Below are 17849 nucleotides of genomic sequence, written 5' to 3'. Positions count from 1 at the left end.
ATTTATTTTCTATGTCCGAACAGGCGCACATAAATGACGTCAGAACCGCCGTAGCGCACGCTTGTGCATGTGCAAACGCATTCTACAAAAACCCACCTCTCTCAGACGGGCCGTGGACGGCTAGCTGGCCAAAGTTATGCGCGGAGCGGTTGCACTCACACTGGTCAAACGCACTAGACTTGACCCGAAAAACCTGTTTTGGCCCGATGCGGAAAGACAGTGTGAGTGCGCCCCAAGAAGGGCTGCAACGATGAGCCGATTGATCGCTTAGTCGACGGACAAAAATAAAAGAAATTGACAACTATTTGAATAATCGATTGAAGCAAAACTTGACAAACACTATCTGCCCCACTTCTCAAATGTGACAACTATTCCCTGATTGATATATTTTTTTAACTAAATAGCTTTAGGTTTTAGACTGTCGGTTGGACAAAACAACACATTTGAGCCAAGAGACCAAGATGCATGCTAGCATTTTATATGCTATTGTCTGTTAAATATATGCAGCTTTAAATGTAGATAGCAATGCTCAGCTCATGTGTGTGAGTGGCAATTAAAACACACCCACAAGCGTAAGACAAGAATAACCTGGGGTAGGTAATCATAGGGGTGGACGATATGTAGAAAATCACAGAACACAATATTTTTGACCAAATACCTTTATATTGAAATTGCAACGGTATTTTAAGGTTGACTATTACTGATTTCATATAATGCTTTTAAACGATGACATTTTTGATAACTAATCCTCAGTAATTTAGATATAAGGACTAAGTGGATAAAGGCAAATAATAGAAGAAGAAGAAGAAGAAGAAGAAGAAGAAGAAGAAGAACCTCGAACAGTCTGTTAAATTAATAAAATTACATCACTTTACTGTAATGCAGCCTTTGCCATAAGCACAGATTTAAATGTATCTTGGCCCTTAGGGACATCTCTGCAATAGAAGTTAAGGAAAGGAAGAGCATGTCTCAATCACTTTCACACCAGGGATTTAAACAGGCAGCCAACCACATGGTCCCAGGCAAACTCCATCAATCCCTTCAAGACGTGTGTGTGTAGCAAGACTGTCTGATATGAACTCGGCACATGATGTTATGGAGCTAATCATAGCAGAGATTAGACATAGATCAGCAGAAACTGGTAGTCACTGGGCTTCCTTAAGCCCTAAGCACCGGGTCACACGAGCCAGACTGTCTGGATAACTGACTTCACTGCTGGAGCTGGGCTCCTCTCACTTTGATTTACTCTGATCAAAAACACACCCACCCTCTCCCCTTACAGAATATAGATATACCACATACTGTCAGTGGTCTAGCCATAGTGCTCCTTTATGTGGTTGTTCTGCATGTGTGTCAGTATGTATTATAATCCTCTATTTAAGTTACAGGTCTTGCTGTCATGTAATATATAGAGGTAGAGCTTTGCATTAGTTTTATAGACCAATGCCATATAGATCTGGGCCAGGGGAGAGAATGGGAGGCAATCGCCCCAACTCTACTTCCCTCTCCCCTACTTCCGGTGCCCTTGCTCGAACCACACCGGTCTTTGAACTTGCCCTTCAGTTTGGTCTCAACTACATGCATGTAAAGTTACATGACAGCATTTTGCACATTTGTGATGCTATCACTATCACTTCTGGTCCACAGACAAACATCTCAAACCTCACCTCAAAAAACACTTAAAATTGCCTCTGTGGTAGTTCCCACTACAGCAGGTGTCTCCAGGATCACATTTTTCCACCATGACACACAGGCTCACAGGGTGAAAACAATAGCAATGTTGCAGCTGGTAAAATGGCCAGCCACAAACATAGTCTGCAATTCTGTTTAATATGTCATGACTTGCAGTGATACATACTGTAATTGCTGGAAACACACTGGCGGTTTTCACGACCCCCTGTACCAGTTGACATCCAGGACATTGAGATGGTGAAATCTGTCAGTGCAGCAGACTCTTTCTGCTGAAGAGAGTTAGGTCTTTCTGAGTGCAGGGGGCACTCCTGAGGGCATTCTTTGACTCTGGGGTGATATCAGCCATCTTTTACGGAGTGGTCTACTGGGGCAGTAGCATCTTGTCTGCTGACAGGAAGCGACTCAACAGTCCTGGGATGCCCCCTCGATCCAGTGGAGGTGGTGGGAGAAAGGAGAATAATGGCTAAGCCATTGTCTAATGGACACCCCATGCAGAAATCTGGACTGGACAACTCCCTCACTCAGAGATACTGCAGGTCCATCTCAATGTTTCCTAATGCAATACGGTGAACTAACAGTTTAGTCTGTCTACCTTTTAAATTTCACTTTTTACTGTTTACTGCTCTTTTATTTTTTACTTGATTTTTATTATTTAGTGCTTTTTTCCCACTGTTTCCGTATTTCTTATATATTGTATTTTTCTATTGATGCTTCTTGTTTTTGCCCTATCCCTTTGCTGCTGTAACACTGCAAAGGTCCCGACAGCGGGACTAAGGGCGCTCTCACACACTCGCCCAGATGACCTGTGGAGGGCTTTTGATTGTCCCCCCTCCCTCATCCCCGCGGCCCAGGCCCGCTTGCACTCACAATGATCCAAACCTCGGCTCGATTGCTTCTTGTTTATACGTCATCATCACCCCTCTGAGTTTTATTTGTTGTCTGACTGTTTTTGAATAGTTTCATCTAAACTAATCTCCGGTAAACAATCTACCTCTACATCAGACCACGTGGCGGACTTTAAGTTACGTATTAAAGAATACAGGGAGAAAGTGCAGTTGCAAGGAGGATCAATGATGTGATGTCTGGTTCTGGAAAAATTGTAACAAATGCATCAGTGTAACTATGTCTGAGTCTCAAACACTTTACAGCCCAAATCAATGCCTTAACACAATCCATATTCATGACATTTACCTAATCTCATCTGGGAGAGCAGAAACGATCACGGTCAAATACAGCAGAAATGGTTGACTACTGAAGCCCCCTCCCCACAAAAAAAAGAAAACAGTGAGGAAGAAACTGAAAAACAACTAGTTTACATCAAGAAAGTTAAAAGATTAAAAATGTCCTCACATGAAGCACTTGAAAAGGTAAATAAACACTGGGTCTACAACATCCAAAACCAACCAGCAGATAGGAGAGTTCACTCACTCTGTTGAGTGAGCTCGGTACTTTCCAAACACATGTGATGTCGCTAAATTCTTACTATTTACAACACTTCTGCTGCTCCTCCAAGAAGTTGTGCAAGTGCACTAATCGTCCGTGTGTGAGTCTGTTTATGTGGAAGTGTTGTAAATGGTAAGGTATAAGTGAAAATGCATGTGTTTGGGAAGTGCTGAGCATACAACTACATAAGTGAGACTTGGATTATACTGCATATGATATTGTTTTTTTGACACTTTGCTGTTGTTAAACGCAACCCCCTATTTCTTCAATGCATAAAGACTCTCGATTTCTGAGTCTCCGAAATCAAAGATTTCCCTAATCTGGAGGTATTTATTCCTTTAAGTTTAGAAATGTGTGCCCATACTTGATTCGTATCTTGCCTTACAATGCCACTGCTCACTGTAAAATAGGTACTTTAAATTGAAAAAATGAGCCATCATTGATATGTCAAGTACAGTAAATTAATCCTGCAACAACCCTGAAGACAATCCTTTTAATTTAATGTGTAATCCATTTAACCAGGGGTGGACAAAAGACAAAAATTCCTTCCAGTAAATCCCGGAAGACCTACTTTGTACTTTAATGATGTGCTTTCATCTCCTCAGACCATACAAAGCGCTGGAAAAACATCCCCCATGCTGTTCAATGGAAGAGCGTGTGTGCGGGTGAGAGAGAGAGAGAGAGAGAGAGAGAGAGAGAGAGAGAGAGAGAGAGAGAGAGAGAGAGAGAGAGAGAGAGAGAGAGAGAGAGAGAGAGAGAGAGAGAGAGAGAGAGAGAGAGAGAGAGAGAGAGAGAGAGAGAGAGAGAGAGAGAGAGAGAGAGAGAGAGAGAGAGAGAGAGAGATTCCCAGCATGCACGGTCATGGCTCTTTTTTAGAAGAAGCCTATGAGTTATGAAGGAGTCATAACACCCAACACCCAAACCAGACCCCCCCACCCCTACCCTACACTCCCCCACCCCACCCAGGAGAAAAAACAAATGAGTGAAGTAAACATGGGAGAATGCAGCCCCCTCCACCCTCACGACTAAAAAACACTCCACTTTCCCACAGAAGGAAACAAGCTTTCAACCAGCTTTCCCTTGAAACATTTTTATGAATGAGTTCCGGCTGAAAGAATGTCTTTTATATTACAATGCGCTTTTCCTTTTCCGTCATTTGTTGATCTAATTAATGACTTCCAGGTCTGGAAATAAAAATGCTTCTGAATACAAAGATGACTCTCATGTGAGCACAGCAGCGGGTCTGTGAAGGAGGCACACCTTCAAACAATACAATCTAGATAAGTTTACTGAAGCTTGATACCGGGTGTTATCAGAAGAGACAAATAAAAACCATCCTAATCTGGCCTTCTATTGTTGTATTGTATTTTGCTGATACTGATACAAAATCAAGCAAACACATGATTCCAAGTAAAGCAGCAACAAGCTTTACCATCTTTACTGCTACATACAACTAGCACACAGGATTGTGTAGCGTACACACAGACAGCGTCTGATCAGGTACTGGAGTGGCCAGACAACAACTTGAAGGAATATGCACTGTTTGGTCAGCCAGCTCAACTACTCCAGTTATCGGCCTTCCTCTTTTTAATGAAGCCTGGTTTTACTACCACCAGACTTCTCTAATAAACTGCCTAATAAATAGCACAACAATGCAGTCTCTGCAGTGAGAGCAGCAGTGCTCGTGTTGTTTCAGATCAATGCTGTTCTAAGGCAGCGGCAGCAGCAAGTGATGGCCCATTTGCCCTGGCTGACACACTCCCTCAGGAGCCCGGCTGACTGCTTATGCATCTTCACTGGGTCATTCTTCACTGCTTCTACATATAGTCTACTTAAACGGACTTAAAACATGTCGTCCTCTTGGATAGGAAGATGCCAACTGAATGCAAACACATTAGTTATGCCTAAAAGTGTTTTCTCCGTCCATTTACTCCGTTTCTGGAGATGTGGCTGAGGATATACTGTTACCATGTGGCTTTGGGGCAAGTGTGGTGGAATTATCTGGACCCCCGTGTTTTAACATAGCAGAGTAGAGCCTACATTCATTCTCCTGAGAGTTTCCCTGTCCTGCTGTCTAAATAAAGAATATAATTACAGAATACGAAGTTAAGAGAATTTATATTTTTTCACAGACTCAACTGTGCTTGCACCAGTTAGTCAAGAGTAATAGTGGAGCAGAGGTCTGTGCGCATACATGTGTCTATTGGGCTCTGACATCACACAGCTGCACACAAAAAGAATGTGGCCCCAGCACTACTATGTGCAGTAGTGTTGTTAACAGTGGTTTTAGGACGCACTCACACTTGGCACAGATGATCTGTGCTGTGCTTCAGCGTGATTGTCCCCCCTCCCTCTTCCCCCGCAGCCCAGGTCCTCTTGCCCTCACATTACTTGAAATGATCCAAGCCTCGTTACTGCTTGCTTTAGACGGCATCACCCCTCGGAATTTTCTTGCTGTCCCCTTTTTGAATATTTTCATCCGAGCAAATCTGCAGTGAACACTCCACCTTCGCATCAGAACACCAGGACCCCTTCACCGGCATCTTTTTAATTGTCTGTCACACGGAACAGTCGTATAAAAATAGCCGTCAATTCTGGTGCTCGTACACATGCGCATACTCATGCTGGTACATGTGCATTCGTGCTTTTATAAAGCCCACCTCTCTCAACCGGGCTGTGGCTGGGAAGCGTGCACAGAACAGATGTTTTCACGCCGGTCAAACAAACTTTAAGACTTTAAGCGTCATTCGTGCTCTGACACGGTGTGAATGGCAAGAGAGGTCATTTTTGCAATAGACTTAAACCAGCCACCACCGGGCCAGTAGGGTTGGGTATCGTTCACATTTAAAACGATACCGGTGCCTGTACAGGGAATTTGGTACCGGAACTTAATGCTACCTTTTTCTTTTTTCCCTCTATAATAAAAAATAATAATTTCAGTTGCAACAATGAGTGAAAATCTACTAATCATATTTACATGGAACATTATTATTTATTTAAAACAAATTTTAAACTAATAAAACCCCTCCTTATCTCCCTCAACCCTACCAAACCCATCCCTATAATCTCCAGCCTGTCAGTCTATCACCAAGGCAAAAAGAACGCTGTTGTGTTTGTCTCCGAGGAATTGTAACCCACCAGTCTCGGCATGTCATTAAATCATATTATATTGCAGAGAGCGCTGTCTGCTTGGAGTTCTGAAAAGGGTTTCCATACTTGCTACCACTTTAGTAGTTACTAGTAGCAACAGATGGCTGAGAAGTTGAAGCAGTAGTAAGAGAAACTGCTGTAGCATCAGCTGTCACACAAGCACTGGTAATAGAAGTCATACTAGCTGAGGCTTTTAATTGTTGGCTTTTTTAAATAATATCCAAATCTATTTCATGTTCTTCACAGCTCAGTCTGTGTGGGTCACCTGCGTCACCTGCCTCACTCACTGTGCTGGACGGGGAAATAAAGTCGATGAATCAGTTAAACACTGTTGATTTCTTCCCATTGAGCTGACATGAAAACTATTTTGGTTTAGTAAATGTCTGTCAGTCAACTGGTGAAGGTAGGTTATCCAGCCGGTGCTCAGGCTACACGGTGGCAGACACCGACGCGTTCTTTCTACTCGTCACATACGGAGACTTCGGGTACGTCAGGTGGCGACACTGTGACTATAACTTGTAGCCTGATGTTAGAGAAGCTGCGGGGGCCTTACAGTGCTCACTGTTTACCTATTGTTTGTGTCTCATCTGTCATTATGTTGCCGTTTCCACTTCCATATTGATATCGCCAGATCTCGTGGAACGATATATAGCCACACCCGTACCCTGTACTAGGGTTGTCACGATACTAAAAATTGAAGATTACAACAATACAAACAACATCAATGACAACATTTCAAAAAAGTTTTCTCTGATGTAGTGAAAAGAAAAAAGAAACACAACTGTAGGGCGTATATATGACAAATATGTTCAAATTCTCTTGTTTGATTTATTGTGTTGCATAGCTCAGGGATTTCTGTGAACATTGAATGATTCCATGAAGGAGGTTAAACCTAAGATTCAGTTAGTGAATAAGTTGTTGTTAGTCAGGTTTCTCCACAGTGTAAACAGGGATCGGCCCATGCTAATGTATTTAGCTAGTTTAGTTGGTTTATCTTCTGTGTCTCTGGTGACTTGGCTCCATATTATCGTTGCTGATTAAATAGAGTTGGTTCCAGGTTGCCACTGTTTCTGTCTCTGCATTGGTTGACTTTTCAGACACGTTATTGTGTCATCCTATTAAATTAACGTCTCTTAACGTTAGACGGTATATTATAAGATGGTGGCAGCTTGTTTACATCCTTAGCTCTTCCCTCGCTGTTAGCCTCGTATGCTAAATACTTCCAAACCGCATTTTGCTTTGTTCATTTTCTACTAAAACCAGTAGCAAAGGTCCTCCAGCGGTAGTGCTAGCTGTGTTCAGTCAGCTCAGAGTTGTTACCGTGATGAACCAGCGTCATGTGCTCAGAGAGACGAGCTGTAGCTTCTGTCTTATTTTGTCTGCACGCTGCTGGCTGACGTTACACGTCAACTGGAGGAAGTGGAGGTTGCATTGTTGACGGTAAAAGTGTTGATACTTTTGCAAGTTATAGATATAAGATATTATATATATATATATACACTCAATGCCTTAATATCATTTCATCTTTCACATAAATATTATCATTGGAACCGAATATTACTTACTCTCAATCAACATAAATACCACACTGATGAGCTTTATCTTGAAGTTCTAGTTGCTTGTCAAGTTACTGATTTAGGAATTGCAGCTTATTTGATTCACAATATAAACACTAAGAGATAATGGTCCCATGAATTACCAAAATGTATATCTCTTGTGGAGTTATTTGTCAAAGCAACACAGCTGCCGAGTTGAGGTTATTGTTGAGTTGATGGCGCCACAGTTGGGAAGACGGGTGGCCTTCTCGCATTTGAAGACACAACGGCAGATAGGGCTTATGATTTACTAGGTCACCAATATTGTGTCTTATAATAGGATGAAACCTTAGTGAACTTATAGTGTTTTCTTTCTGACGAGAAAAATGATAAAAAGCAAAGAGTTCTGCTTTTCCACCTGGCACCCCCTCCATCCATCTAACATGTCTTCCTCTAAAATATTCCTCCTCCTGGTTTCTTTTCCAGCTCTGCCTCTCCAACAACCCCCAAAGCAGGCCAGGCATATATGTGTGTGTCAGACGTATTTGCATCTCTGGGATTTGTCTGTTTACGTGTGGGCCTGCAGTGATCTTTGTCTACGTGTTTGATGATGGCGACAGCGTGTGCGTGTCTATGTGTGTATGTACATGCATGCAATCCAGGCCAGTCCTGCGACAGTTCCATGTCACAAGACTGAAAACATCAACATGCTGAGTCTGCAGCAAGGCGCCAGTCACCAGGGAAACAATTCAGCCAGACACACACACTCAGTCAGCCAAAACACATTGTCTGAAATGCACCGGCAAAACAAGTCATATACGATGCTGCAGTCGTAAACACAAAATTAAAGGGAGAGTTCACACTCATGCCTGGAGTAGTTTAATTAAACTGGACCATTTACTCCTTTAATTCAGTTTGTTTAGGCAGAGGAGAACATTTTAATTGAAGTTGCGTGGAGCCATTGTTCTGCGTGAGAAAAGCACGAATAAACACCCTAAAAATATTGTACTTTTTATATATATATTTATATTTTAAGTAAACAAAAGGTTGACATTGACCGCCAGTTGTTGCTCACATTCAGAAATACCCGTTTCTTCATCTTTCCTTAATTTAGGTAAAACAGGAGATATATTACAGCTGAGATCTGCCGACAAGTCAATCATGCATAACAACATCCCCCTGCTCTCCTCCTTTCCCACAGCCAAAACACAACAGCTCTTAAAGCTACAGGTAGCAGGCCACACAGCTGTAGGCATAGTGTCGTTCGTTACACTCTCAAATTCACATCTACACAAATCAGGCCAAGGGCTAGACTGTCTGCATGATCTACTAAATTTGCAATGTAAATCCCCGATGAGCTATGATGTGTGACGGTCAGCTTACCTTTCTGGCAGTGATAGGAATTCCAGCAGCGGTAGTTGTAGTTGTTGTTGAACATGGTCTTTCTGCACTGAGGGTTGTTCTCCATGATGCCCGGACAAACGTCGCTGCACTCCTTGGACTGCTTGTTCCCAGCGATGTAATTGTTGAACTCTGCATCCAGGATGAGGGACCAGTCTATGGAGTCCAGGTAGCAGAGCTCGGGGTTCTTCTCAATGCGGATGGCACCGCGGGTGATGTTTCTCAGATTGTACAGGCCGATGTCCTTCAGGCTGGTCATCTCAAAGATTACAAGGGCGTAGTTGTAGAAGAGGTTTCTTCCGCGTATGACAGCGAGGTTAGGAAAGAGCGTGCTCAGACTGTCCAGGCCGGATACCCGGAACAGCAGCAGGTAGTCCGTGATCATGGTCAGCTTGGGGAAGCTCAGGGAGCGGAAGACTTCCTGGTTGATATTGTTGTTGTTTTTGTCACCGATCAGGAGGATCTGCAAGTAGCCCTCCACCACCGTGCAGTTCTCCAGACGCCTGAATTCGCTGATGTCGTTCCCAATGTCGATGCTGGGACCACAGACTGCGGGAGGAAAACAAAAAAAGGAGAAGGTGAGGGGTGCTATCCAGTCAATTCAACACAGTAACGTAAATATATAACGCCTCATTTGCTATACTCTTATTTGTTTATTTATTTGCTTTCTTCTTTCTTTTGATGCTCTCCGTTGGGATCTGTACAGTTTCAACATCACAATATGAGCTTTTTTTTAAAGCTAAGCAGCAAAACAAGAACTCACTCTCACAAAGTATCTGGATAGTTTATCATTTATTTACAAACTCTTTAAAATAAAAAAGCTGTTTAATGTAACAATTAACAAAACAATGTTCTGAAATAGTGATATTTATAAAGAGATGTTTAAACATCTTTTAAATATTGACGGTATACTTAAGCTGTACCGCTGTTGACAGTACATGATTGCTTTGCAGTTCTCATTTTCAATGCCATCTTAACATGGCGTGACAAAGTAAATACTTGAATCAGGTTCTATTCAAGTTCAGGTTAACGGTGCAATATAGTTTACACTGCTCTGCCCTTCAGGTGATTTTGCTCTTTTGTTCACCTAATATGACCCCAGTTCTCAAACACAAGGACATCAAAGGCATATAAACTATTCTACTAAAAAAGTCGTAAATTTTTTTTGTACAGACTGATCAAATACAGTATGTGTCACACCAACCTGATAAACAAAGGACAAAGTGTATCATGGAGTTTCAATACTCTGGCATCATAACTCTTCATGAAACGAGTACACAACCAAGGTACCAGCTCAATAAGGCACAGTCACGCGTTGTGGTACATGCAAACATCCCAATGCTTAAAATGCTCACAATGAAAATGCGAACATAATGTTTTTTGCCAGTATAATGTACCATGTTCTCTACATCATCTCTTTTTTAGCATGCTAGATGAAAAGTCAACAGTTGTACGATTCATCCATGTTTCTTTGTACTAAATAGTAGAAGACACAAAATCCCAACTCTGAATGCTGTCCCTGTCACCAGCAGCAGCAGAGTCGCCGCACAGAGCAGCAGGTGTCAGGAGAGTTCACGGACAATAGCGGAGGATTTGTTATGAAGCTAGTGCTGGTAGCATTGTGGTCATGTGACAGTGGTGGAGCTCAATTGGAGCCTAACGTTAGCTTTTTACTTCTGGCGACTGTATTTGCACCAATGGGAAAATTCTATTGTGTCGATGGAACAAGGCCGATGCCAAATTTTTGCCTACAAAAATACGTCATAGCAGAAGCACTCTACTTCAGTCTGGACTAAAGCGGACCAACACACAGACAGAGCCATATTGGCACCTTTAAAACCATGCTGCTAACATGGTTAAAAACAGCAGAAGTGCAGAGCAGTGCCCCCCACTGGAACAGTCTCAGCCTGTAGCAGCCTTTGTATACTTTGATCTAGTGAATTTAATTATTTACGGTAGAAGTGAAAATGTCTGGGCTTTTGATCAAAGGACAGACAACAAAGAGCAGTTGTCTGCCCTTTGATGTGAACAAATTGTAAAAACATGTATTTATTCAATTTTATGTTCAGTGTAAAATAGATTTGTTTACATTTGTTTTTAAAACCTCAGGAGTAGCACTTTATTTACTGAGACAGTCAGCAGACTCTGATTCCATTCAGACAAAGACTAAACTTTTTTACTTTGAACCAGAACAACTACAAAGCAAAGTATTAAAAAAAAGAAGGCACTGCTCTGAATCTGAACCCGCATCAGGAAAAGTTTGGTAAGGCAAGATGGTGATGATCGGTGTTGGAGGTGGAGCGTTTCGCCTTTCTAACTTTTACTCCCACCTGTGCTCTAAACAAGTCTTGGCCGGAAGCCCCCGCAGCACCCACAGAAACATGGAGGCCATTATCGCACATCACTGTGAGGAGGATTTAGACTTCAAAAGCTTAAGGGCAGTGAGTCATGGAAAACTCACACCAACCAGCTAACAGGTTGTCACAGTACTACTTTATTACTGGTCTATAAAGTTTTAATGTAAGCATGTGACGAAGAAAGCTTTGGGAAAGACATAACCAGCAAATCATTGATTGTTTTCTTAATTACAACATGTTAGAATTCAAACATCAGGGCTGTTGTTGCAGGTTTAATGAGTGTAAAAAGAAATATCCTTTTGTCCTTCCTGGAGCAAGAGCAATGGGCCGTCTGCTATTCCCCACACTACACCGCAGGGCTGTACACATCATGTATAATCTAAGTAAATAAGTTGTAGTACAATGTTATTAACTTATTAAATTATAAAAAATGCATTATTTTTTTCCCAGACCAACTAGGCAATCAAGCATGCTTTATGCATCATTATCAAGGTATAAAGACAAACTAAAGAGTGATGTAAATCTGATGTAGACTGTGAATATGTAAGACCAGTTAATGTCTCAAGATTATAAGACAGTAAGACAGTTTCCCCTTACAAATGTGGTGTCTCTTCAGAAACCACATGGCTTCTGATGTGGAACAATGTTTAATTTCCTAAAGAACACCATGAACTTTTCTTCTGGCATATGGATATTTTCCCCAAACCTCCCCTTATGGTTTGATATTTTCTATGATTTTGTTTTGCTGTGAAAAATGTCAACAAACTCATGTTTCCCAATGTCTGAGTATGTACCGCCCTCTGTTAACCGCGACCAAAGTTGATGATGAGCACGATATTGAACAAATCTAGAGCTTTTTGTTGTGCAGCTCAAATGCTCTGTACGTATTCACTGAAGAGCAGCAGCCCTGGAGTCAGTTATACAGAGAAAGAGAGGCTAATATGATCGTATGGCACTATCCTAATGCAAGCTGCAGGTAAGTAATAAAAAGAATGGAAGTCATGGGTGTGTGACAGATGCACCTCTCCAACAAAAATCAGTCACTTGTTGATGGGGGAGTTAATATTCCTGGTAATTTCCAGAAACTTTTCATTTGGGGAACTAAAGGAAATGTTCGACTATTTTTCAGAAATATGACTTTAAGAAATCAAATTGGGTTTCTGTAACCCAACTCTCTAAAATGAGAAACGCAATGACGCGGGTCAAACCAGCATCTCCTGTATGAAATGGTCATTAAAAATTTCTGATGTCACAGTATTCCTTCGGTGCAGCTCCTAGACAGGGAAGCACAATTTCTTTAGTCATGTTTAAGATTGTAATCACGCTTTAGAGATTTATAAATAATTCTTATTAAACATCCCTGGTTTTAAACACTGAATACAGAAAATGAAGCAACAAATGAAACTCATTAACCAAGATTATGCGGATGTCTAAGAACTGTGTCTGTGATTGAAAGTGACAACATGAACAACCAAATCTTAAAGTTTAGTTTTAGTTTATGTTAACTCAAATAGGGGTACTGTGTATTATTAGATATAGAACAGAACTCCTTACAGTGAATGCTAAATTTTAGCCTTTTTTTCTCCACCAAAATCAGCACATATTTTTTGTTTCTTACATGTGTCATATGGAGGCCAGAGAAAATGTAACGTTGGTTACTTTTTTATATCGGTTTCTTTTTCAATCTCTCTTTTGTAACTCTGTGTGGAATCATTTGGAACGATGTCCAAGCTAGGCTGACACAGAGATGGACGGAAACTATGGCAACACGTGTCATAGCAGCGCAATGGGAAATTGGCGAAGATTTGCGTATCCACCAAAGTGTCATGTTTTCATCACTGCCAATCAGAACTGGAACGGTTATACCTGTGACTAATTAAGAGTAATTTGTCCAGGGAATGAGCGCCCATTGTAACCTTTCCCACTAATGACAAAAGCCAGATGTTAGTGGGTGTTTTCTCCAGTGGGAACGCAGCTTTAGTATGGTTAGATAATTGAAAACCAGCAGTGGTATCAGATGGTAAAAAGATGAAAGAAAGTGGCATTCCTAAATGAACATATTATGCAGTCCAATGCCACCTCACATATCTGCAACTTTGCTCCAAATCGTACACGCATGGTCCTTTATAACTATCTATGGAAAGCAGCAAAAGACACCGACAAAAAAGGGCAGAAAGACACACATCTCTTCACAAAAGAAGGCTGGGCCCACTTGTGCAAATCAAGTTAGTAAACTGGCAAAAACAAGTGTAAGCTTGTCCTATAATTCTTTCCCCAAAAAGCAAGTTTTACCACAGAAAAGGCTACAGCCAACAAATATACCCAATGTAAAAACTTTTTCTACGGTTGACCTCTTTCAACCCCACTTGTGACATAACTTTCAAAGCACTGGAGCTGTGGCTTGTTCTGTACCAGTGTGACTTTAATGTATCGCCTTTGGCATTTTAATTGGGGTTAATTTGGTTCTGACATTAGATAGAGGGTTAAGAAAGAAAAGAAAACTGCTGAGAGTTTAAGTCTTCTCTAGAGAGGATGCGAGAGCCTCTAGTGAGCCATTATAAAATGCCTTTGGTGTGATTTAAAGCAGGCTGTGTGCTGGTATGGCTGTTATGTCTTTCTCTATAATCTACTTGTCAGTGCACACTGTCAGCAGCCTTCAGCGAGCTGCATACCTGTTTATACAATCCCAACACCCGGGCCTGTAAAACGACACACTGCCTAGTGACGTTACATCACCACAGCCTCGCTGTGGCGTTGTAACGTCACCCTCTGTGGCCTCACTGCAACGCCAGCATGGCCATCTTTCATGGGAACTGCGCTTGTGAAGATACTAAACAGAAGTTTATGATCAAAATTTAAATCTTGTGCTAAGCTAAGTGAAAATACAGATAGCAGGTGTAGCAGCTTAATGACTCCCCCTCCGTCTCCTCTCACACGGACACATTTTAAACAGCTGAGCACACAAGCCTATCTCTGCAGCTTTGATGAGCCTCCAGATCACATATTTACTTTTGATAACCTTTTCCCAGCTGGCTGCAGCACCCAGACTATCCGCAGACAAGCAGAGGAAATCCACTAGAAGTCCCATAAGACAAGAAATAGGAAGCAATACGCCCTCAAAGCTGGTGCTTCATACACTGCCACTAGACTGCAGCAAGTCTGTGTACTCCTCATTTCCATCCTGTTAGTGACAGATTGCCTGAGGAGGGGAACATATTCGTAAATACTTTTCCACATGAGAGGCAAGGTGAGGAGCAATGCAATGGGAAGCTTTGGCAAAAGATCATTATTGACAGATAAAACTTGTTAGGTTCTTCTAAAAGGCTGTATCTGCAGCAGCCAGTGCAGTGTAAATACTCAGGGGACAAGTTTACCCCCCCATCTAAAAAAATAATTTACAAGATTTTGGGGGCACAAAAATAATAATAATAATAGTATTTAGTGTAAAAAATTGCTACTTAATGTGAAATGTGATGGGATTGGAATGCATACATCATCATAACCATCATGAGTAAATAAAAGGCAAACTACTGCTATTATCAGTGCCTTTATATGCAATGGTGCTGCTTGTGTGGGTGCGTTTAAGACTGAAATGGAAATTCAATGAATGGAATGAAAACAAAATGGCTTAATGTAGGATTTGGATATTGGCCTAAACTGGTAAATACTGTATAACTGTTGGGAGTTTTTGTCGAAATCTTGGACGCAATTTTAGCCACTCAATCACATTTTTAAGGGCATTCTGAGATTTCTTGGGGCAATTTTCCATTTGTTCCCCCCCGATTTCTAACACTGGCAGCAACAGAGCTGAACCTGGTTGACCCAAACCTACCAGCCGCCCTTTAGTCCCAACTGATACAGCAAACCAGCAGGAATGCTCAGAGCTTAGCTACACAAGGAACCTTTACACAGCTCCACACCGGAGCGAGAATAAATGTAGGATTTCGATGGGAGAACCTCTCTGCTTCTCCCAGGTTTGTCCTGTAACCACTGGGGCTAACAGTAAACCCCATGACACACAGTTCACAAGCTCCTCACTCTTTCCAATCAACAGAACTTAGTCTGTTTTGCTTGCGAATGTACTTTGGCTTGTTCTATTTTAAAACCCAGACCCTGGTTCAATCCCCCAACTCACCCCTCCCAAACATGTCATGATGAATGGGATGAATCAGGAAGCCTAGTTTACAGTATAACTGGAAACATGGAAAAAATTCAGATGGCAACACATAAAAAGATTATTTTGAATAAATATAGAAGCTTTAAAGTCATCCTGAAAGTTTACATGCTGACAGAAACTGTGAGCGTCAATATGCTGCCTTACGTATGGTTTACTTCAATAGTTTGTCATTGGACTAAAATCTATAACCTCAGCCCTGTGGTTACCATAATTTGCCTCATGAGAGGATGTTGCAGGCACCACCTGGTATTCATGAAAATATTTCCAAGCTCAAGGTATCCCCAGGTTTGTTTAGTAAAGGAGAATAAACGACAGGGAGTATTATTATAGTACCGCCATTTGAAAAGAACGCCTACACACAAAAGAATGCCCAAAATTGACAGTTAAGGCTGTGCTGTCGGGTTAGGTCGACTTATTCTCATCAGAAACTTTGTAAAGTTAATAAAATATGACCGAAAATGGCAAAGCTGGTAAAGCCTTTTTTATTGTTCTAAATTAAACCTATATAAATGCACCACATTGTGACTCAGAGATGAAAATGTGGTGTATATATATAGCTTAACAGACTTTCTCCAATGGCTGAGTCATAGTTATGCATTTACCATCACACTCAAGCTGACTCATGTTTTGACTCATTTCTGTTTTATAAAAATGTCAATATTACAACTAGACTTTCTACAACACATATCCCTTTTTTTCACCAAAAGTTAACTTCACCTATTTGCATTACTAACACACTAACATTACATATGAATTGTAATAATGTAATTAAAGCTTTCCCCAATAAGATAATACATTAACTAAATAGGCTTAGTGCCAATAGAAATCTATTATGGCCACATAAATGCATTGTGACATTTCATTTTCTATTTACCATTCACTCATCTTTCATAAATGCTGAAATATAATGTGTAAATTGTAAAGAAAACATGGTTGTCTCTATTTCACGTGTTCTGCTGTATTCAATTCAATTGTATTTATCATTTATAATGCCAAACCATAACAAAAGTTATCTCAAGACACTTATGCTACATATAGAGTAGGGCTATACCACACTGACTTATTTATGATTTACAGACACCCAACAATTCCCCCATGAGCAGCCAGCCGCATCTATAATAATATTAATAATAATAATATATGTATACAGTATTCATCCAGCAATCTTGTGCGCATATCATCCAGCAATCTTGTGCGCATATACATACACACACACACACACATAGTGTATATACGTAGTAACGCATGGCATTTTCACTGTAACGAAAGCCAACCTGACTCCCCACATTTCAACAACACTGGAGCCTGGGAGTTAAAGTGTCCCCCGTGTGTGTGGTGGTGTGGAGCAGCATTACTTACTCTCTGCGGTGGCGGGCCGGAGGCAGGACGACAGACCCAGCATCAGACCCCAAAACAAGGTCAAGCGGCTCCTTTCCGTTCGAGTCCTCATTCCTGGATGAGTAAATCCTCCCAAAGCCTGTAAATAAATACGTTGAGGGGAGGAAAACGTGGGCAAAACCTGCTGAGAATGTTTAAAAAGCGTTTTTAATCTCCAGCCAGCACCTTTTTAGCAGTTAGCCGGCTAATGGAGCTAATAGCTACTACACACAGGCTAGCAGGGTAGCTTTCTCACGTTTCCTAATGGGAGTCCAAAAATCACCGATTTATTCCTCTGGCAAGGACATATGCACCCATAGTTCTGATTTATTCCTGCCAAAAACAACCCCGAGTTGATGTGTACAATGAAACCAATGCGGTTAGAGTAGCGGCGGGGATTCCTCTGTAATCCGCATCTTCACACTCCATATCTGGAGGAAAAACGCTCAACGTCCCGCTGCTGGAGGACCCTCAGGAGGCAGAAAACGGGTCGAACACCTTTAAAAATAGGATGGAAAGAGACTGTCGAGGGCATTCTGTAACATATTAAATAGCTTCGCAGGCCCCTTGAGTGAATGGTACGACGTTTGTGTCGAAATATCCAGGATAAAATCTAGTTTCAGACCGCAGCCTCCTTCTCCTCCTCCTCCTCCTCAGCCGCTCATCATGCACACACACACCGCGTTGTTGTGGTAGAAGAGTATTTCACCTTCATAC

The 17849-nt window shown here is 41.5% G+C and overlaps 1 protein-coding gene across 2 annotated transcripts in view; it reads right to left on the bottom strand.

Annotated features, from left to right (window-relative positions):
- LOC310951255 (insulin-like growth factor 1 receptor) overlaps positions 1 to 17229 on the bottom strand; it is a gene marked incomplete at its 5' end in the record, with an annotated part of 43778 nt that extends 26549 nt beyond the window's left edge. The window contains 2 exons of one of the 2 annotated variants that reach the window (XM_083919398.1): positions 9204 to 9770; positions 17115 to 17229. In XM_083919398.1, coding sequence (XP_083775524.1) covers positions 9204 to 9770; positions 17115 to 17205 — 658 coding nt within the window. The remainder of the gene's footprint in view (positions 1 to 9203; positions 9771 to 17114) is intronic. The other variant, XM_083919397.1, reaches the window with a different exon arrangement.
- Between the last annotated feature and the right edge of the window lie 620 nt (positions 17230 to 17849).

The sequence above is a fragment of the Echiichthys vipera genome (assembly GCF_963691815.1).
Source record: "Echiichthys vipera genome assembly, chromosome: 1".
NCBI classification, from domain to species: Eukaryota; Metazoa; Chordata; class Actinopteri; order Perciformes; family Trachinidae; genus Echiichthys; species Echiichthys vipera.
The sequence above is the reverse complement of the archived record's forward strand: the minus strand, read 5'-3'. Positions and strand labels throughout refer to the sequence as shown.